The 22,991-nt window shown below is 33.2% G+C and overlaps 1 protein-coding gene and 1 long non-coding RNA gene across 2 annotated transcripts; both read right to left on the reverse strand.

The window, feature by feature from the left end:
- Window positions 1–11,430: 11,430 nt before the first annotated feature.
- On the reverse strand, window positions 11,431–14,606 carry LOC110020877. Its single transcript, XM_020719151.1, has 2 exons — window positions 13,831–14,606; window positions 11,431–11,958 (listed from the first exon to the last, which is right to left on the reverse strand). The coding sequence occupies exon 1, from the start codon at window positions 14,406–14,408 to the stop codon at window positions 13,857–13,859; it is 552 nt and encodes a 183-aa protein (XP_020574810.1). The 5' UTR covers window positions 14,409–14,606; the 3' UTR covers window positions 11,431–11,958; window positions 13,831–13,856.
- A 6,126-nt stretch (window positions 14,607–20,732) lies between these two features.
- On the reverse strand, window positions 20,733–22,348 carry LOC110020881. Its single transcript, XR_002293575.1, has 2 exons — window positions 22,172–22,348; window positions 20,733–21,161 (listed from the first exon to the last, which is right to left on the reverse strand). It is a non-coding gene; the product is annotated as an uncharacterized LOC110020881 (long non-coding RNA).
- Between the last annotated feature and the right edge of the window lie 643 nt (window positions 22,349–22,991).

Genomic DNA, 22,991 nt, shown 5'->3' on the forward strand with positions numbered 1-22,991 from the left:
TTGGGAAGTTCTGTGCTACACTACCGCTGTAGTTGTTGTACCGGTGGTAAAGAAATTCTATGTAAACTTACATGGAATTACCTAAGGAGTCATCTCCAAGGAGTCGTCTTCGTTCGAGGTAAGGCTGTACCATTTACTCCGAATCGAATTAATGATTTGTATATGATAAAAAACGTTCTAATCTATCATTATACCAATTTTATCCCAACGAGAGATATGATACAAGATGCATATAATTTTCTGACGGATGAAAATGATAATTGGGAAATTAGAGATGAGGGATACATTAGTTTCTCCGCTTCACTGATTAATCCAATATCAAAACAATGACATTTCTTCATATCTTCAAAATTACTCCCTACCATAAAGATTAGTAGAGTTATAAGAGAAAGTGCCATTTTAAACTATTGCATTCAAATTTGATGTGGGACATTGATGTGGGATCGATTATTTTCAAATATGTTATGAGTATTATTATGAATGAGCCAATATATGGACTGGGGCATCCTTCCACAATTTTCTTACTTTTTAGTCAATCTCTAGTTCCATATGGAGGTTGGGAGAAATTTTTATTACCCTGGTAGCCCATAATTCCTATTGATGTAATTATATTGAGAATGGAAATGAAGCATTAGGTATTATTTTGGATCATTCATCACATGCTTCAACAACATTAATACCACAAATAGTTGGAAGTTCAATAACTTTGGAAAAATTGAAATAAAAAATTTACTACTTTGAAGAGAACTTCAGAGTATTACGAATGCAATCAGAAATCTTCACTAACTTTTTGATCACCTAGATTGGAGGATGAAGGAGAACTTTGATCATACTGGGACAATTGAAGCAGGATTTGAAGTAGGATTGGTGTTGGTGTAGATGTTCAAGAAAAATTGATGGATCAATGAAAATTTGACTGATCAATTCCCGCACCGACCCTTCTACAATTTATACATCAATTACCAATCTATGGGAGACATTAGAGGAGAAAGTACTGAAGATGAAGCAAAATGATTGAAGAATTTGGACTCTCTACTACTTTAAAGTAAATATATATTTAATGTGAATGTGTGGATCTGATTCACTTTATTTTACTTTGTTTTAGAACTTTATTGACTTTGATTGTGTGTATAGTTTTGTGTCAGTGTTCTAATATCGTGGCTTGATTTTGACGCTGAATTATAATTTAATTTACTTTATGAATGTGAAAGTTTGATTAGAAAAATGTATTTGTAAAAAATGTATATTCATATATAAAAGTTAGTTTGGTGTTGTTTGTGAAAATGCTTGTTTGCAAATTATTTTAAGACAAAAATTAGTGTTCAAAAAGACTAAATAGACTCTGGAGTAAATTTAAAGAAAATTGAAATTTGCGAAAATAGAAAAATGAATTTTTGTGGCCACCTTCAACCTCCGATTTTTGCACCTGGGGCTTGCTATTGCTCGGATTTAAGGTGATTTTAAATCAAATGAAGTTCAGATTTCATCTTCTCTAGGTAAGAGCTACACTTTGAACTCAAAATTTTTTATTTTCACCAAAGATTTATCTTACATTGCCGAGATCCAAACTTTTGAAATTTTTTAGAAGATTTTGAGAAAATCCTTTGGTGAAGAACTCTTACTTAATAGATTAAAGTTTAAAACATTCACATTATGAATTTTGAAATTTTTTAAAATTTATTTGGATTTTATCAAATTTTTGTAGATTAACATGGCACCAAGAATGAGCAAAGGAAAGAGAAAGGTAGATTTTGATGATCAAAAGTTTGCCAATTACAAAGCCAACATTTGCTTCAATAGTCTACTTACAACTAAAAAAGTAATTCCAGATCAAGGATTTAAAAATTTTGGTGAAGTCAAAAGAATAATCAATGCTCGACAGTTGGAGAATTGATGTGTTTGTTCGTGGGAAAATGGTGGAGTGTACTCCAAGGAAAATTAATGAATTTTATCAGTTAGAAGATGTGTATAGCTGTCAGTACAAATCATTTTCTGCTACGAATGTGGCTTTAGATGAAGTTATTTCTTTTCTTACTGATGGAAGAGGAGCTTGGAAGGTGAAGAATGGTGTTAAGGCAAACTTTCTTCTTTCTATATTAAATGTAGTATCAAAGTCCTGACACTACTTTAATTATGGTAGAATGATACCAACAAATCATCATAGTGAGGTTACAAGGATAAAGCAATCTTGAACTTCTGTATCCAGCAGATGAGAAGGATAGATGTTGGCTCTATTATTTATAAAAACACTTGATCTATAGCTTTGGGAGAGACTATTGGTGGTTTAACACAGCCTGCCATGATCTTCACACTATGTGAACATGTAGGAGTTAATTTTAGAATGGATGAGGAGAGGATTGAACCTCTAAAACCTATTGGGCCTGCCAATATAAAGAATTATGAATCTCATGTTGGATGGAGATCTGGAAGTAGGACCAGAGATATTCCTTCTACTTCAAGTGCTTCTAATACCCCTACTATACAAGAACTTATGGATCAAATGATGATCCAACAAGGAGATATTTTGAGAATGGATCATAAACTGGAAAATATGAGAAAGTAGAATGGAAAATATGGAGGCCAGAAATGCACACAATGATGATTTGATAAGACAAAAGTTCAAATATGATGCTGCTTATGATGATGCAATAGTCAGATACATGAGGGGTGATCACTCAGTTCAGTTTCCTACTCACCCTGCTTTTACCCCATATCAACAGCAAAAATTGGATGTGGAAGAAGAAGAAGAAGATGATGATGATTGGTGATGCTATAGTTAGATTTTTGTTTAGTTTATGTTTGGTTGTACTTTATTATTGTGACTGCTTGTTTTTAGAGTGTGACACTTTATTTTAAATGTTATGTTGAATTGTGAACAGTAGATTTATGAAACTGTTTTTACATTGGAAATCATTTTTGTAATGTTGTTAGTTTCTAGTACTTTGTTGAATGTATTTGTATTTAACTCTTTCTCAGCAAATTTTTATATGTATTATGTGTTAGTTAATGTTTTGAGTCTTGTAGCTTTTCATATTAGCAACTACAATATTTCAGAGTTAAGTTTCAATATCAGAACCTTCAACAGGTAAGTCTTTCCTATATGTATTAAATGTTTTCTTTCACCCTTTATTTTTTCAGTTTTTCATGCTAAATCTTTTAAAAATTTAAGTTTGGGGGGAAAGAAAAATTCCTTTTTAAAGAAAAGAAACTTAATTTTATTTGTCCTCAATTAGCTATATTTTCAAAATATATTAAAATTTAACATGATCTTTGGTATTAGAGGGTAACTTTAGATAACTATATTTGTGTTTCTAAATATATAGTAAATTTAAGTAAAAATTTTCAATAATAAAGGTTAATTTTAAATTATAAGATATTTGGTATGATAGAATAAGATTATGTTTTTTCTATTGTAAGTAAAGGAATTTATATTTTTGAAATATTAAAAATCTTAGGGATTCATATAAGAAGAAAAGAATAAAATTTTATGAAAAATCTTTAAAACTGGTATAAATTTATAAAGTGAACGAATGTGAAAATTTTTTAACTTTAAGAAGAAGATAGTGAAGATAGTGAGCTTTAAGAAGAAGATAGTGAGGTTCAAAATCATTAAAGGCTATCCATATATAGTAATCCTCACATGAAAAAAGAAAAGAAAAGAAAAATGAATAAAAATAATTCTGAAAAATAAAAGAAAAAGAAAAGAAAAAGAAAGATGTGAGGAGAAGCTTGAGGAGATGCCTAATTAAAAAATGACTTCACTTGAATCAACTTAAAGAAGAAGGCTTGACTACATTTTCGAAACTTATATTTCAGTATTAACATATTTACTAGTAAACTTTTGTGAAGTTCTTTTTCATATGGATAATCTACGTGGCTTTAATATGAATAATTTGTAATTATAATTTGTAATTTTCCTTGAATTTTCCTTGAGAAGAATAGAGAATCAGAAATCTTAGACTTGACTGCTAGATATTCTTATACCTTTAGTATTAACTGGAGTTACTTTAAATTTTTCTTAAGTTATGTTATTGTATTTAGTGGACTAAAATATAGAATCTAGAAGTTAAAATTTTTGCTATTAGTCATATTTTTATGTAGTAAAAGAGTTACTTGAGGAGTTACTTGAGGACAAGTAAAGGTATTTTGATACACAAAAAATATATGCATTTTTAGACTCATATTTTATACTATTGCACTTTAAAGGTGCACTTTAAAGGTATGTATTTTTCATGTTTTATTGTAGGTTGTTGATTTTTAGGACTTGAGCAAAAAGGAAGAAAAAATGATGAAATTTGGAGTAAAATAAAGTTTTTGAAAAAATTATTCAGCGCCGACAACTCCAGATTAAGAGAGCACTGTCTAAATTAAATGGCCACTGGTGCCAGTGTCGATGCAGACCCTGTTTCTAGAAGATTCGACGAATTTGGAAGCTTTTTGAAGACTTTTTGGATGCACCTATTGGAAAGCCAACTTTAGGCACTATTTAGAGCCGAAATTGATCAGAAAAGACTCTCTTCGCGCTCCTCTGCTCGCTCTTGGTCATTCTTCGCATCTCTTCGCCCCCTTCATGCCACTTTGCATCCTTCCACGCCATTCCACAACATTACTCATTTATTTTCTTTATAGTTTCAAGTTTTTGTGGTGAGTTTAAGTGTGAATTCTTTCTCAGAGTGTTGGAGAGGGAGAGAAGTATGAGATTTATTCTTCCTACATTTCCTAAGAGAGGCTACAAGGAATTTGCTTTAAAAAAAGTTTCAAATAAGTGTTGTTTGTTTATTATTGTTGTATGAAATTTCTTTTTTATATGAAATTTTTGTTTTGTTGTATCTTTCTCATGAAGTCTGAGTAGTTACTTTTATCTTTCTCCCTATTCTGAGATATGATGAAATGAAGAGATAATTTGGATGTGCCAATGTTAAAATATAAAATAAATTGTGATGGTTTTTTTTAACTCCGCTCTTAATTTACTTTTCAATCTGTCCAATTGAATTGTTAAAATATGTTGTGAAACATATGATCCGGGAAATGAACTATAAGTTTTACAATAGAGTGAGAATCACATTTAGGTCCATGATAAAGTATCCCGTTCATGAATTAAGTGCAAATAAATAGAGAAATGTACTTTGTTGGGTGTAGAATTGGAGATTTTTAGGGTGACAGACTAAAATCCCCAATTTGATCTTAGAGTATAAGAACTAAAGCGAGAGTTAGTCTTCAGGTGAAGGGAAGTGGGAGCTCTGGAGTGGGAGCCAGTATCCTCCTAGCCTAGCCACAAATTTAGGGACTAAACTTAAGATTAGCTAATAATTTTCTATAACACTGAATCAGGGTAGAGAACAAAAATTACTCTTATTTGGCACAATACAAATTTAAACCAATTATTTCATCTCATTTCAACAAAAACTCATTGTAGTGGGAAATATGCTTTTTCATATTAGAAAATTTCATCACATAAACATAGTTTAGTAGTTATTGTTTAAACTTTACATTTAACTTTCACTAGTAATTAATAATTTAGTCTTGGTAGTATTTAAAACATTCAAAATTAGTGAAAGTAATTTCGTTGTATTTCTATGAATTTTCTACTTAATTTATCATCTCAAATTTAAACCTTCCTCGTGGGATCAATATTTGGGACTTAAATAGAAAGTCTTATATTTCTTGATAATGATACATATACTTGCATAGAATCCCAACATTAAGTGCTTAACGTTCTTATTCATAAAATACTACATCAAATTTTTGGCACCGTTGTACAGCAGAATCAACTTTATAAATTTTACACAACTATATTTTCTGCGGGATCAAGTTTTTGGCGCTGTTGCCGGGGAATGTAACTGTAAATTAAATAAATTTGGTAAATTAGAAAATTTAGAGAAAACAATAAAAAAATAAAAAAATAAAAAAAAATTAAAAATCAAAAAAATATATAACTATATATAACTATATATATATATTTATATATAAGAGTATTTTAAAGAAATTTTCTTTGCTTATTATATTTATTTATGCAAAATATTGGATCTGAATGTTTAGTACCTTACGATTTAGAGTTAGAATGTACTATTAGAAAAATTCAAAAATAATAAAAAGAAATTAAAAATTTTAATGACATGATGAATAACTTAGATAATCAAATATACGACAAAGACCATTAAAAGATTATGCTAATCCAATAGCAGATGAACTTCTCTTAACTATTCAAAATTCTGATGTTGCTGCTAATTCATTTGAGCTTAAATATGTTATTATCCAAATGGTACAAAATAATCAGTTTGGAGGAACACCTACTGAAGATCCTAACTTACATCTTGCTAGTTTTCTTGAAATTTGTGCTTCTTTTAAATATGATGGAGTGTCTAATGATGTTGTTAGACTTAGGCTTTTTCCTTTTTCATTAAGGAATAAAACTAAAGATAAAGCCAAAGCTTGGTTAAACTCATTAGCTCCTGGATCTATCAGAACTTGGGGAGAACTATCACAAAAATTATTGGCTAAATATTTTCCACCCTCTAAAACCACTAAATGATATTACATCTTTTCGTCAGTTTGAAGGGGAATCAATATATGAAGCCTGAGAAAGATTTAAGGATCTCCTTAGAAAATGTCCACACCATGCTTTACCAGATTGGTTAATATGTCAAACTTTTTACAATGTATTAGTAGGATCACTTAGATCTATTATAGATGCTGCTTGTCAAAACTCACTGATGTCAAAACTTTTTGATGAAACATACTCTTTAATAGAAGAAATGACTACTAATTATTTTTAATGACCCTCTGAACGGGTAAATCCTAAGAGAATAGCTAGTATTCATAACTCCAATGCAATATCTATTTTAGCATCTGAAATTGCTGCTATATCAAAAAAGATTGATCAAATAAGATTGATCAAATTAATTAATCAAATGGAAGTGAACTATTCTTAAATGCCACCAATATTAGAGGAAAATTCACTATGAAAAATAATTGATACTTAATCATCTTATGAAACTTTAAATGCTATAAATAATCAAAATAACAATCCATATTCTAACTATTACAACCCTGGATAGAAAAATTACCATAATTTTATTTGAAATAATTATAACAATTCAATCAACCCCTTAGGAAATTTAAACAATCAAGAAAATCCTAATTATCAACCTTATTATCCTTCTGGATTTAACTCTAACCCTAACCCACAAGGTAATGAAACACAAGGTCCCACAAGGTAATGAAAAGAAGTTGACGATGGAAGAAGTAATGTTGAATATGAGAAATCAAATACAAAATTAAGGGGCAGCTATTAGAAATATTGAAAATCAATTAGGACATAATGTTACCGTATTTAGTAACAGACATTTAGGAAATCTTTCGAGTACTGTAGAAATTAATCCAAAAGATGAAAATAAGGAGCAAATTAAAGTTATTCAATTACGAAGTGGAAAGAAGTTGAAACAAGAATCCAAAGAGAAATTGAAGTTGATGAGGAGAAGGAAGAGATTTAAAGTGACCATAATGAAAATGAAGAAATACAATTTCCCTTAGAAAAATCATTACCTCCGTTTCCTCAGCGATTGAAGCAGAAGAATAAAGACAAACAATTTACAAAATTTTTGGAAATCCTTATAAAGTTAACGATAAACATTTTTATAGTAATGAAATTTTTTTTGGAAATCCTTATAAAAAACTTGAAGTTAAAATTTTTTTTGGAAATTCTTAGTTATGGAAATCCTTATAAATTTTTTTTGAAATCCTTAATTTATAGTAATGAAGAAAAACTTAAAGTTAAAGATTTTTAGTGTGAAAATGATAAATATAGTGTAACTATCTTTAATAGGAGAAATTGTATTTTTAAAAAATATAGAAGAATTAGACTTTTATTTTCAAAACTTAAATTTCTTTTATTGAATGTAATTTTAAAAAAAATATTATTATGTTTTTAAGTAAAAGAAACATTTAAACTCTTTACTTTGGGAAAGGATGAGTGGAATTTAAAATCATTAAAGGTCTATTCAGATGTAGCAATTCTTGCTTGAAAAAAAAAAAGAAGAAGAAAAGAAAAAAAAAGAAAAGAGGAAAAAGAAAAAAAAGAAGAGAAGAAAAGGAAGAGAAAAGAAAAGTTGAAAAAGAGAGGAGAAGCTTGAGAATTAGTGCCTAATCAAAAATTTGTTCTACATTTGATCTTTTTAAATTATAAGACTTGAGAAACTCTTAAGCTTAAGGATATAATATAGTAAGTAAAATTATGCCTCATAAAAATTTTTAAGTGCAGATGATAGAATGCCTAAACTCTATATTTGGAGAATCTACAATATTTCTGAACTAGATAGAAACTCATATTTTCAGATTTCTTTACATTAAAAAATTTCTAAACTCTAAGTTGGTCTCATTTACTAATATTTTTTCTAAATTGAACTACTATATTTTTACATCAAAATTTTAGAAACTTCTAAAGAAACTCATATATATAATCTATTTATTTAGTTTTTAAAAGATTGAAGTGTCACTTGAGGACAAGTAACACTTTAAGTTTGAGGGATTTTGATACACCTAAAATATATGATCTTTTTGTATATATTTTTATGCCTATTTCTGAAATATTGCGATTTAATGAAAGATATTTATGTGTTTTTTTCAGATACAATCAAATGGATGGAAAATAGTAAAAGGGGTGAAAAAGGATCAAATTTGGAGCAAAAATAAAAAAAGGTGCAAAAATGAACTGAGGCGCCTAAGCTCCCAGGATTGGCATTTACGCGCCAGTTATACAGAGAGCGCCACGCCTAAGCGCCGGGTACCCCGCGCTTAAGTGTCAGAAGTAGTCATTTCATGATTCATTGAATTTGGACAAATTTTTTAAGAGGTGTTTGAAGCAACCCTTACTAAAAACAGGAGAAATAGTTCATGGACACGAAAATTCATTCAATTGGCTTTTAAAAGGAGGCAACTTCTAGAAGATTCATTGAATGAAGACATGTTTTGAAGATACACCAAGACACCCCTTTGATTTTTATTAAAGAAGACTTGGATCTTCAAAGGAAGAGGCGCACCCCCCCCAGCCAACAACCAATCATCCATCCATTCCAAGTAATCGTCGTCGCTGTCACCGCCGCCGCCGACCACCTTTTCTTTTTATTTTGAGTTTTAGTTTGTAGTTTGAGTGAAGGAAGAGAATCCAAAGGAACTTCAGGACATTTGGTGGAGAGGATTTGAGATAAGTGTTTATCTTTGTGACTACATTTGATTTTAATTTAGACTTCTAGTTTTTGTGCATAATTTCTACTTTTAAACTCAAGTGTGATTGTGTTTTCCACCATGAATTCTGAGTAGTTTTCTTTATCTTTTTCCTTAAAATGATAAGTAATTAAGTATTGAAAGGAAGTTGTGTGAAATATTAAACTTTAATGTTGATAGATGTTATGAGGATTTTAAATCTTATACTTCATTTACTTCTTGATTTGACCAATTAAATGTTAATACCTATTGTGAGAATATGTAAAATCCGAGATGATATTGTCTAAGTCAACAAATGGTAAGAATCACATTTGATTTCATAGGTGAGAATGTAGTTATTGGGGTTGAATTCAAATAAATACGAAAATAAATTTTGAAGGTTGTAGAATTAGATAACTTTAGAGTGACAGACTAAAGCCCTCAATTTGATCTATAGTGTTAGGTTCTGATACGAGATATTGGCCCCTAGGTGAAGGGAGAAGAGGGAACTCTAGAGTGAGAGCTAGTATTTTCCCTAACTAACCGGTCTTCAGGACTATTCAAACTATAGATTAGCCAATGTTCTTTATAGCATCTCTAGTAAGGGTAAATAATATGATTGCTCCCATTTGACACAACACAATTAGAATACTTCCACAACATAAATTCTATACTGTTACTGATTCATGATAAGAAAAAAATATATTTTATTTATATTGCCTTCATCTTGGAAGCATTTAGTTAAGTTATTTAGTTGCTTACTTTATTTTCAATTATAAAAAAATTTACAAAAAAAAAAAAATCAAACTTTCATTCCTATTTTAATATCCATAATTTAAGTAAAATATTTTGCTAAATAGAATTTTCTTATCTAATTTCTTTTGTTTTGTAAAGTTGCATATTGTATTTATCCTTATGGGTTTGATATTCGGGGCTTAATCAAAAAGTGCTATATTACTTAATAACGATACATATACTTGCGTAGTATCCCATAATTAAATATTATAACTTTATTCTTATTTGCTTCATAATGAAAATTTACCTAGCTTTTGCTTGGGATCAAGTTTTGGCTTTGTTACAAAATAAGAATCATTATTAAGGAAATTAAGCATATAATAACATACATCATATTTAACATCTATATAGAACATCAGGATCAATAATCTCAACCATTTATTAATTAATTTGATAATTTGGGGAATTTTGGTGTTTTTAAGTTTTAACGTTAATTTAATGTGTTTAGGGTGTTTGTCAATTTTAAGTTGTGTTGGTGTTAGGAAAACAAAATCATTAGGTGAGAGCAATGTTTGAATTTGGTGAGTCACCCCTCCCCTTTATTTAAATTTTGATGTCTATGATTTTAGCTTAAGGTCATGAAAATTAAAGGGTGAACCCTTCTCTAACCTAGAACTTGCCTCATGCTCAATGGGCTTCTTCTAGATCAAAGAGGGTGTTGGTGTGGTCAGCAGGCCGTCATAGGGATTCTTAGGAATCTAGGCTAACTTTAAGTTGCCTAAGGTATCTTCTACCTATTGAAATTCATCTTGTGCTTCTACTAATTTTAGCCCTTATCATCTCAATGAATAGTTTAGTATTTGGGTCTATCCAGATGAAGCCCTAAGTGATTGTAGAATTGGTTAGAAGCCTTATGTGGGTGATTCCTATCTCTAGTCATCTAAAAAGGTCACTAAGAAACACTAAGGCTAAATCCTATGCTTCTACAAATAGAAAAAGAGATCCTCACAAAAGTGAGGACAGTTGGATCACTCTTTATCTTTTCCCTATCTTAAGTGCATAAAGAAGTTTGGTTAAACTGGTTATAGTTCATTTAATCCCAATTTGAACCCAACAAAGATTATTTCCCTAACATTTACATCTCTCTGTAGTGCACTTGCTCCATACGCTATAATTCAATGTGACCAACCTAGTTGTTCTTCCATAACTCTCCCGAGTCATTATGTGTTACAACACATTTTAACTAATCACTTGACGAGAATGAAAGTAAATGAAGAACTGAAGGTTACTCATCACATTAAAAGCATTCCTTCAATCATACACTACCTACTTAATCAACACAAGGGAAAGGTAAAAAGTCTACACATAAAGCATTGAAAAAGCACCACAAAAAATCTTTGAAAATAAGTAAATCTACTATAGAATTGTGTTTACTAAAAAACAAATATAAGAGTGCACAATACTTAGCTTTTGCACTCATTACAAAGCTTTGAGAATGCTCCTCAAGGATTTCCTTCTGTCTTGCTGCTAATCTGAACACTCTTCTTATAATTCAAGTCAAATTCCTCACTCAAGAAATCCTATCCTATATTCTCCTACAACAAACCCTACTTCTCCTTTACCAAAGGACTGACCAAAGACCACATCTTCTTCACCAAATAACTCATTTATCGGGGTGAATAACCCCCACATTGTGTAGTGAAACTGTTGAAAAACTATCGAGACAGCTAATGGCGCTTAGGTGCCTCGCCTAGGCGCCATACTCTTTGTCTGCCAGTTTTGGTTGGGGCGCCTAGGTGCACAAAAATCTGGCGCCAAAGCGCTGGGGTAGTGGTGCCTTGACGCCCACTGGCTGGCGTTTAAGCGCCAGTCTCTCGGGTTCCTAGCTTGGGACTAGCTCTTATGTGCCGGAGAAATTCAACGCCGGAGAAATCTGGTCTTCAGTGTCCTCCATAGCTCCAAGTTACATCCACTTTGCTCCATTTCTTATCTAGTTTGCTCCACTCCTAATCCGTGTTGTATCTGCAAGAAAACATAAAAATACATTTCTTTAAAGTGTGATTTCATCTATAGACATGTGCAAAACATGAAGGAAATTAAACACTCTTTTCTACGCAACAACCACCAACGATAGATAAGAAAAGATGACTCGCTCAAAGAAAGCTAAGAAAAGCTATAATTTTTCTTCAACTCTTCCCGATTTATAGGGGTCTTCACACAGAATTCTATAAGTGTTTAATAGTTGCGCATTTAATAGAAAACCAACAGCTTTACGAGAATTAAGATTATCTTGTCCTTATCAGTGTTGTCACCATCAAAGAGCAAGAGAATCAATGTAATTAAATATGTACATAAAAAATGTGAACAAGAATCTCAAAGCGATCTATCAACAGACAAAGAAGATGATGTGGTGGTCCAAAACCTACTAAGGACAGTTTAACTGCCCATATCATCATGCCGACACCTGTTGGTTGGGAGAAAAATAGTTCTGAGACGGACATAATTTGGTCATCCTCCCAACATATTACAAGTACAAACCTTATGCAGAAGACTTTGTCCGTGTTTCTCAACAATGCTGGGCAAATGATAAAAACCCTCAAAATTTGAAGTGGTCGGTCGGAGCCTCCTGATCCACCCTTCATTCATAACCGCCCGAAATATGACCCAACCAGTCATTCCTTAGGCTCCCGGAGCAAGGCCGCCCGACCCAAAATCTGGTCGGGTGTCATCCCAGGCTCTTGACCACATTTGGCTGGATGCTACTTCAATCACCCGACCCTATAACTATGTATTGAGCAAAATATCTTCCGCTGTACCTATTTTACTAAGGGTATAGAATGTAATCTTACATCTCTCATTCCTATAAATAGGGACTCATTTCATGAATAAATATTATATCATTCTACTCTTCATTTCTATGCTCTCTCTACTCTTCTTCTCCCTTTCGCACTCTATTCGTTAGGCATGTCTCCCGGACAGATTTGAATTCACATGACCAAACCATCTAAGACGACTCTCTCTCTAATCATGTATGCAACTGGAGATACACCAACCCTTTCACAGATAGATTCATTTTACATTTTGTCTCTAAGCATGAAACCACTCATCCACCGTGGCATTCTCATCTTACTAACTAAAACTTTCTTTCAATTGTGCACAAGGAGGTTGGCCAAAAATTCCATCCACAAATTGGATATAATTGTGGTTCATTCCAAAAATCTTGACAACAGCCTACTAAAAAATGTGATATCAATGCAAAAAATATAAAAAAAAAATTATATATAAAAGCTGTAGGCACATAAAAATGCGAAGTTGACATGTAAAATAACAAATAAAAAAAAAATTCAAAACACCACTTAGCCTTGATTAAGAAAGGGATGTCAGAGAAATTAAAATCTTTATCACTGATATTTATATTATATACTTTTTAAAAGAAAAAATTGACACTTTTTATCCCTTACAGTTGAAAACTTCACAACAACCTTATATATATAATATTAAAAATAAAAATCTTTGACGACAGTTAAACAAATATGACTAGTTACAAAACTAAATTCTAAATTCATAACACGAATAAACATTATTTTCTGTACATAATAAGATGATGTAAGCTTTTCCAAGAAATCTAAAATCCGGAAAATATTTGTGTACGGAAGATATACGCAGCGCTGTATATGTTTTGCAGGTTATATAATAGATATAAGAAAGTTATATTCGCGTTATACCTCTTATAAGTTATACAATAGATATAAGAAAGTTATATTCGCGTTATACCTCTTATATCCTCTGTATAATCTCTAAAACGTACGCAAATTTTTTCCCTAAAATCCTAAGGAAAAAAAAAAAAAGCTTGAAAAACTCGTCACAAAGATACTTTTCTTCTTCGGATCATACCCTGTAGAAAAAGGATCGCTCCTGAACTACATTAGCCGATTTGCGGTGTCGAAAAACCTTAGTTGGGCTTGGAAAGGGCCAATTCCATCCCTTAGCCCTGCCTTCTCCTCCCGGACACCGCCAAACTTCGAATTCGTCACAGCCACCGATCTCGATCTTAGAAACCTTTCCGGCGCCTCTACCTCCTTCTTTCCCCGGATAGCAGCTTTCCAGAAATGCCAGAAGGGAGCCCAACGCCGTACTCTTCGCCTCACTTCTTCATCGGCCACATCCGATCTAGGTCTTAGAAAAACAAATGCGGCGGATCTAGAACGTCGGAAGGCTGGCTCGCCGTCGATCAGGTTTCCGATGCGACCAAAGGCACCAAAGCTGGATCTCGGGGGGTCCATTGAGGAGATGGAGGAGAAGGAGGAAGAAGAGGATGGAAGGCACCCGCATGGACGAGGATTGGCGCAATCAGGACAGAGTAGGAGGAGGCGATCGCGAAGGCAGTTAGGGCAGACGCCATGGCGATGCTTGAGCGGGTGTTTCGGACATTTCCACAGCCGCTGCTCGTCAAACAGATATGCATCTTCCATGGCTGGATTGAGATCCCCTTTCTCCACAGCCGTCTGTTTGAGCTGTCTGTCTAAATTTCTCCTTCTCGGTTGCGTAGATGCTGCCCACTGATAGGGGAAACGCGTTAGGACTCGGGCAGTCTTAATAAATGGACGAGTTTTACTTGTCTAGCATTTACCGTGTGTTGCGTGGATGCTGCCCACTGATGGGAGAAATATTTGCCTTCCTTTAAGGTGCGTTAGAGCTGCGTGTGTCGGTAGATTATATGAAAGATAAGAGTTAGATTTGTTTTATACCCTCTCTAACTTTTCTTTAAACTACCTGTAACTAATCTGTAACATACAATATATAAAAACAAAAGCACAAAACTTACTAGTTACAGGTAGGTTACAGCGAGGTTACAAGGAGTATAATGCGGATGTAACCCCCCAATACCTTCCTTGTAACATACCAATGTACGCAACTCTGCATATATTAAACGTACACAAATATTTCTCCACTGATATGGGGCATGTGGGACGTTTGCATGAAAAAATAGGACGTGATACTGCAGGACGGAAATGGAGCTTGCTTCCGTTTGTTCGGACCTACGCCGAACGTAATAGTTTCTCCGCTTAGACAACTCTTTAGGTTGTGACTGGGGAATAGATCGTGGGTGAATTAGGGTGAAAATGCGAGATGGGAGAAGGTAATATTTGCCCATACGCAACAAAGAGATGTCAATACTGTTTCATACGGTTGATTGATGTGACTGTTATGGGCTCCACTTTGGCTCAATAGGATTTTGTTGATTTTTCAATTGATTATTCCGTACCCAATTATGAGGTTTTAGAAGGATTTAGGGTTGAAGAATCTGAGGCTTGTAATTAAACGATTTGGTTTTGAATTACATTAATGCTTTAATAATATTAAATAACTTTAATATAATTTAAGTAATATTTAATTGTATAACACTCAATTTTTTTATGATTTACCTTTGTAACACACAAAAATCTTGATATTTACATGTATACCACTTAAATCTTTCGCGTTAGACATTCCTACCATTTCCGTCGAGTCCTCGCTCCTCTTGATCCAAAACCCTCGCGTGCTCGTCTGCCCCCCCGCAATCCCATCCTTCTCCCCGAAGTCCGCTGCCTACCCCTGTCCAAAACCCTCGTGTGTTCCCTGCCTCCTCTAAACCAGACGCCTCTTCTTCTCTCTATAATTCGGCTCGCGTGCTCTTTGCCTACCGACGCCGCTTCTTCTTCTCTAATTTCACTTAGCAAGTAAGTAATCGAACTCTTCCCCTCAGATCTGCCTCCTCATGGACGTTACTTAGGGCAAGGCTTCACAATAGTCCATCCTCATTTTGCAACTTTAATTTCCCCATATTTGCTCGCATTGTTCACTCCCTTCCTCATCTGAGCACCAAATCGAGCTGTTAATTGTTTCTTTGAATATTTTTACAATTCAAATTTAGCAGGTACATTGGACTGCTTATGTTGTGGCTCTTTACTTTGCTGCACTTAGATGTATTCCTGATTATGATATTTTTTTTTCTCCCACGGTTGTCATATTTTGGTTTCTAGAATGAAGAAGGCAAGCTTTAGATTTTCTTCGAAGATTGTTCTGCTCTTTTGCTTCTTTAATTCCATACCCACTTGAACAATATACTAGTTAGATTAATGTTGAAGATATAATTTCTACAAAAAGCTGGTCTAATTTTGACTTGCTTTTTGTTACTTAAACGAATGGAAAATGATGAGTCAAGCATGATTCATGGACGTTACTTTCACCATCATGATCATATGTTGCAATTTTAATTCGGTTTCGGAACTACATAAATTCTGCAATATAATTTGTCCTTAATTCAGTTTTGTGTTCTTAAAGGCAGTTAATGTCCTCCCTAAATAATAGTTAGATTTCTGCTTGCTGTCATTTTATTATTAAATGCAATACAAACTTTGATCACCCTTTTTATTTGGATTTGGTGATTGCCATATAGTTTTTCACTAATTATATGATTTATTGCATCTTATTTGTGTTTTAGAAGAACTTATGACATGGTGGAGTTATAAAAAATAAAAGGGGTTTTTAAGTGTATACTTTTGAAATTGTTCTTCATCCTTGGTCTGGTTGAGTTGGACTTCAACATTATTGATTGTTCCAATGAAAGAAAGAATTTTGTCTCATTTCAATTGCTGGTTTATTGTCACAAAATTATTTTTTGTAGCTGCTTCTTGCTTTTCAGCTTTTCTTCCTTATCTTTAAGATTTTTTTCAGAGCAATATAGTTTCTTATTCAAAAGTGGGCTATTTTAAACAAAAGTTCATAATTTTTCTATGATTATATTCCATTATTACTTGTCTTGAAATATGATTAGGGATGAATGATATGAACAAATGGATTCATCGCACCTTCAATTTTGTGGTTTTTGGAGTAATGTTAAAAACGCGAGCCAAAGAAAATCTAATGGGGTAAAACAAAAGACAATTAAAATGAACAAAGAGTTGCTTGTCTTTGATGAGCTTTTAAAGGAGGTCGAGATGGTTTGCACTTTGCTACTAGGGTCTACTTATGAGCTATACCACTACATTTATGACACTTATCCTAAAGAATATAAGCTCATCACATCTGAACATGACTTGGTTGAAATGGTCAACTTTTCAAGTGACTCTGGACATGTTGAGATTGTAATTGCTATATAAGATGTTCAAGAGATTCAAAGTGATTCAGTTGTAATAAAAATTCAAGGTCACATTCCAGAGAATCATGGGTCATTTTGTGAAGGTGTTCATAGTAGTTTGTTTGAATTTGGTTCATAAAATATTGTGTCATTTGATAGTAATATTGTGGATGTTAAATCTGTAACTATTGGTAGTCATTTTATTGACTCGGCGAATTCAAGCATTTTGTAAGATTCAAGGCTATGAAAGAGAATTTTGGAATTAAGACTACTGCAAGTGATAAGACACAGGTTATAGCGACTAGCTCACAAAGAGGGTGTCCATGGAGAATCAGGGCTACATTATGTATAGATGGTCAAACATTTGAAGTTAGAAAATTTGAAGTTTTGTACACTTGTTTAGGTGTTAATTTGGATTTGGAATAAACAGGCTACATGTGAGTGGGTTGCTAATGAGATTCAAGTTATTGTTAAGGAAGAACAAGATATCTCACCAAAACAAATTAAAAATAGCTTAGAGCAAGCAGATGTGCTATCTTTATCGTATATGAAACTATGGAGATCAAGAGAGTATCTTGTGATCAAATTTTTAGCTCTATAGATGAGAGCTATAAGTGGATGCCTGCATTGAAGTCGGAGATAAGTCGGAGCTGCTTGTTAGGAATCCTGAATCACACATAAAATTTACCCATGATGATGAAAACAAATCCCTTAAATGATTTTTTGTGAGTTTCAAGGTATATGTTGATGGGTTTATCTGTTGCAGACCCATGATTGGACTTGATGCATGTCTTTTGAAGTTGAAGTATTTGAGTGCCTTATTATCCACTAATTCTTTGGATACAATAATGGTTTGTTTGCTGTAGCATTTGAAATTGTTGAAGGTGAATCGAAAAGAACTTGGCAATGGTTCTTGGAGCAATTAGTTTTGGCATTTATTCTTCATAGTACTTCTTTAGCTTTTATGTCTGACATGGAGAAAGGTTTGGGGCAAGCTATTAGAAATATTTTCCTGAACATAGAGTTTGCTTTCATCACCTATGGAAAAATATTAAGAAGTATCATCGTTGTGAAGATAGTAGCAGGATTCAGAACATTGTGTGGTTAGCTGCAAATGCTTATAGAAGGTATAAGTTTGAAGCTAAAATGAATGAGTTATCGAATCTCAGGCTACTTTTGCATTCTTATATGATCAATTTGCCATATAAATGGTTGCGATGCCAATTTTTGTCGAAGAAAAAAAATCATTACATAACAAATAATATGGCAGAATCATTCAATTCTTCGATTGGTGAGGACCAAACAAACACAGTGGTTGATTTGATATATATGATTAGAAGCATGCTAATGGAGAAAAGAGTAGAAAAAAATTAAACAGCTTTATGGAGGGGAGGTCTAGTTCCCTTTGCTGAAGAGTAAATAAGAGAAAAAACCACTAAAAACGAACAACTCTGTATAAGAAAATCAACAAGCAATGCGGCCCAGGTAGGATGCACACATGGAAGATTTGAAGTGAATGTTGGGTCTAGAGAATTTAGTTGTATAATATGGCAAATGACCGGATTACTATGTGTTCATGCAACTGCTTTTATAGGAACAATGGAGCATATATGTGAATGATCATTACTATGTTACAAAGTATTATCACTTGCAATGCATATTAACATATATTTACTCATCTAGAAATTATTCTTGCAGCACTTCTAATATTTTTGTATTTATTACAGATATAGGTTTGCTTACAAAGGTGCTATATCAACTATTCAAGGGAAACGAACAATGGAATGCATTTTCTGAGACATTTGTAAATGGTGTGCCAAAGATAATGAGGCCAAGGGGCCGACCAAGAAGGAACAGATTTAAGAGTTTTATGGAGACCCAACAAAAACTATTATCACAAGTTCATAAGTGTAGTCGATGTGTACTAGATGGTCATCACATGAAAACATGCAAAAATCTCCCAAATTCAAATATTATGTCTAGGGGACAAGATATGGAGAGTTGCTAAACTTTTCAAATTGATCGATTAGATTTGAAGAGAATTTGTCATTTTTTGTATTAGATATAGTACAATATAAACTCATTTGTTGTAATAGATATGGTGTTATACAAGAAATTATATTTTTTTGTTCCAATGTTTTGAGTTTGTTAATTGACAACATCTTTCTTACTCTAGAATTTGCTTCTTCTCCGGTGTGGGGTTGAAGTTTTGCTCTGTTTCATTAGCATGGAGATTCAAAGGGGAAGGAAAGCGCATTGCCTTCAAAATACATCTTGAAAGCTAATGCACAAAGTTTATGATTTATCATGGTTTTTCTACTTTCCTCAACGAGCAGAAAACTATGTTTATTTTAACCTGTGCAGAAGTTTGCATAAAAAGAGCATGCGATGGCTAAATTTTGAAGATTTTTTTTTTTTGAGAGGAACATTTTTATATTGATGTTTTTACGTGTATACCACTCAATTCCTTATGATTTATCTATGTAACAAAAAAAATCTTGAGTGATATAGAGGTAAATATCAAGATTTATGTGTTACATTGGTTTGTCATAAAGAATTGAGTGGTATACATGTTAAAACCCCTTTATGGTTCAACTGGCCAGCCAAAGGTTTAAATTAGCCTGGGTGGACTGCTATTTTTCCTATTATTAATGGAAAAATAAAAACAAAGGAAAATGGAAACTTCTTTCTAGCATTTCAATACCATTGTGAGTCATTCACAATTTACAAATTAAAGCGTCAATAGATCACTAAGCATTCCTTGAACTTCCCAACTCTTCTCATGGCAACTGGTTAAATTTTTGGAGGAAGATTAGCACATGACACAATTTTAATTCAAACTTCATCATGCAGTTATATTTAATGAAAAGCGGTGGAAAGCTAATATACAGTGGACCCCTGCTACCTCGTTTTTAAAAAATTGTCAAGGACCATTGATTATAATCTTCAAATAGATTATGCAAGCATCTACCGCAGTTCATCTCTTTACACACAAGTGAATGACAAAAGATTCCTCAAAAACTTGAGAAATAAAATACAACAAAACTTCTGCTTTGTTTATCAGATGATACATCAATGTAACAGAGATAAGATGGAGGAAGTTCAAGAATAGAGTAAAAGGTGACAAAATCTTGAGGAACTACCGTTCTTCACAACTTGTTCCAGCTTCAAATGCAATGCTTAGCATGGTTGTGGAAACAAAATAAATCATATTGGAAAAGTCCAAAACACAATATTATTGAGTGTTTCACTATCACTTTTTCAATATACATCATCTAATAAGATTTGCAATCATCCTTGCAACTGAATCCATTCAGGTTGTTACCAAAATCTTGCTACTTAACTTTCATAAGCCAAGCGGGGAGCACATTCTCCCAATTGCTTTTATATAAATGTGTGTGTAAATGTATTTAGTACCATTAAGATTGCAAAAAAGGTATTAAAAGGAATTGGATAATATGAAAGAAATGAGATGTAATATCAGTAATAGAATAGCGTTTGGAAAAATTTAGATGTAATCTCTATTTATTAAAAATCAATAGAAGCTCATATACAACCCTCAAGAATTATCGTGCCCAAGATAAAGAATGCATTCTCCATACTTATTTCATCTCCATCACAATTATATCACCAAGTATGTCAAAAGAGGATTAAACTGTGTGAAATATACCCAAAATTAACTCAATCACATATCTATTGAAAATACTACAGAGGGTTTTTCAAGTACAAGCATGCCTTAAGGAAGCTAACTAAAACAATCGAAGACTTAGCACTACAATACTACATAATTAATTTTACAAAAGTTCATGCTTCAAAATACTTGGACAACTTCACAACTCATTATCGCCTTTAATAATAAAAATGTTTTTCCCTTGATAATAACATAATAACTATATTTACAACATTGATTGAAATCAACAGCATGATAAGATATTTGATATCTTCAAAGTTCTTCTTCATCATGCCATCCATTGCTAACCTTTCAGCATCACCGTCAACAAATTTAAAATCTGTCGCTTGAAATATTTGCAATCATTGTCCGATTGATTTAGTATACAATAATAGAATTTTCTCTCATAACTTCTATCTTTGTAGGAAGTATACACTGCACACAGTAAGTTACAGTTAAAGTAAACTCTTCGATTACCCATTCTTTGGAAAGTTGACGAATGGTCTCAGCTCATATTTTCTATATCTTGTTATAATTAACAAAAGAAATAGAAAATAAATGGTATGTATCCAAGAATATATATAAAAATATGTAAAAAAGGCTTAAAACAAATTTTCATGCATAATAATAGCACAAGAGTATTGACATTTGCATACATGTCACCTAAACTACAATTTTTCCTATACATGACATATAAGAAGTGGTCATGAGGGCCTATCATTCATGCTCTCTATGTGGTTGTACCCAATCATCATTTGGAGTGTTGTTAAACAAATCTGGCTATTTTCTTTCTGCTCAACACGTCTCAGCGTCGATTCCCATTGATGGTTCTTCCATTACTACAACTCCAATAGCTGTATGAGTTTCCCGTTTGTATTCAAATTCAACTTTAGGCAAGTTATCAAAGGAATAGCTTCAACATTCATATGAGAACTTTCAGTTATACTCACAAAAATAGATTCAATTTCTAGGTTTAGAAGATGGGAATGGTACACATGCCATGAAGAACTGCAAAAGCCATAAAGAGAAATCACAATCCGTTAAAAACCCTTAAGAACTCATGTCATTAAAATTTTGAGAAGTAACTAGATAGGTGCAGCCAAACTAAGTGTGATAGTGATTTATAAAGTAAAGCAGAGAAAAAGTTGAAATGTAAATGCCACAACATAAAGCAGTCCAATGTACATGCCAAATCTGGAATACATCTAAGTGCAGTAAAAATAAAGCGCCACAACATAATCAGTCTAATGTACATCCCAAATCTAAATAGCAAAAACATTCAAAGAAATAATTGACAACTCGACTTGGTGCTCGGAAGAGGGAGTAAGAATGGGAGCAAATGCGGGGAAATTAAAGTTATGAAATGAGGATGGGCTGCTGTGAATCCTTGCAATAAGTAACATCCATGAGGAGGCGGATCTGAGGGGAGGAGTTCGACAACTTACTTGCGAAATGGGATTAAGGGAGAAGAAGAGGCGTTGGGAGGCAGGGAGTGTGCGAGTCGAGCCGTAGGGAGAAGAAGAGGTGTCGGGATTAGAGGAGCCAGGGAGCACGCGAGGATTTTGGACGGGGGGAGGCAGCAGACTTCGGGAAGAAGGATGGGAGTTCGGGAAGCAGGCGAGCAGGCGGAAGAAATATTCCCTCAGTACTGCGCACGGTGCGTAGCCAATAAAAGTGCGGCACCTATAAATCACGGTCCCATTTTTCACTTCATTTTTTAAAATAAAATTAAAATAAATATTAGGCCCGGCCCGAACGATTATCCGAACCTTTTTTTATCTTTTACCGAATCACATTTTAACTTCTACTGATTTACGAGATTTTAGGGCCAACTTCTTCCTCGGCGAAAATCTCCGGCACAACTCGGCGAAAATCTCCGGCGCAACGCAGCTTCCGGCGAAACCCTTCGGCAAAGCGGAGCTTCCGGCGTAAGCGAAGGTCATGGCGTCGTCTCGTTCCATAAAATCACGGTATGAACGTAAACCAGAGTCGGGAAATACGAGTAACACATCAGTAACACAACAATGCACTGTAGTAACACGTCAATAGCACCACACATCAGTAATATACCAGTAAAATATAAAAAACACAACAATAACACGGCAATACCACATGAATAACACATCATGGATTTCAATCATCAGCAGAGAAAAACCCTACTCGACAACTGCATAAAACCAAATTCTTTGGACTCACAGAAACCTCCATGACATAGTTTAGATGTGTTATTATTGTATTATTGGTGTTTTATTCATCTTTTTTTTT

Source organism: Phalaenopsis equestris, unplaced genomic scaffold (assembly GCF_001263595.1).
Source record: "Phalaenopsis equestris unplaced genomic scaffold, ASM126359v1 Scaffold000107, whole genome shotgun sequence".
Taxonomy (NCBI): Eukaryota; Viridiplantae; Streptophyta; class Magnoliopsida; order Asparagales; family Orchidaceae; genus Phalaenopsis; species Phalaenopsis equestris.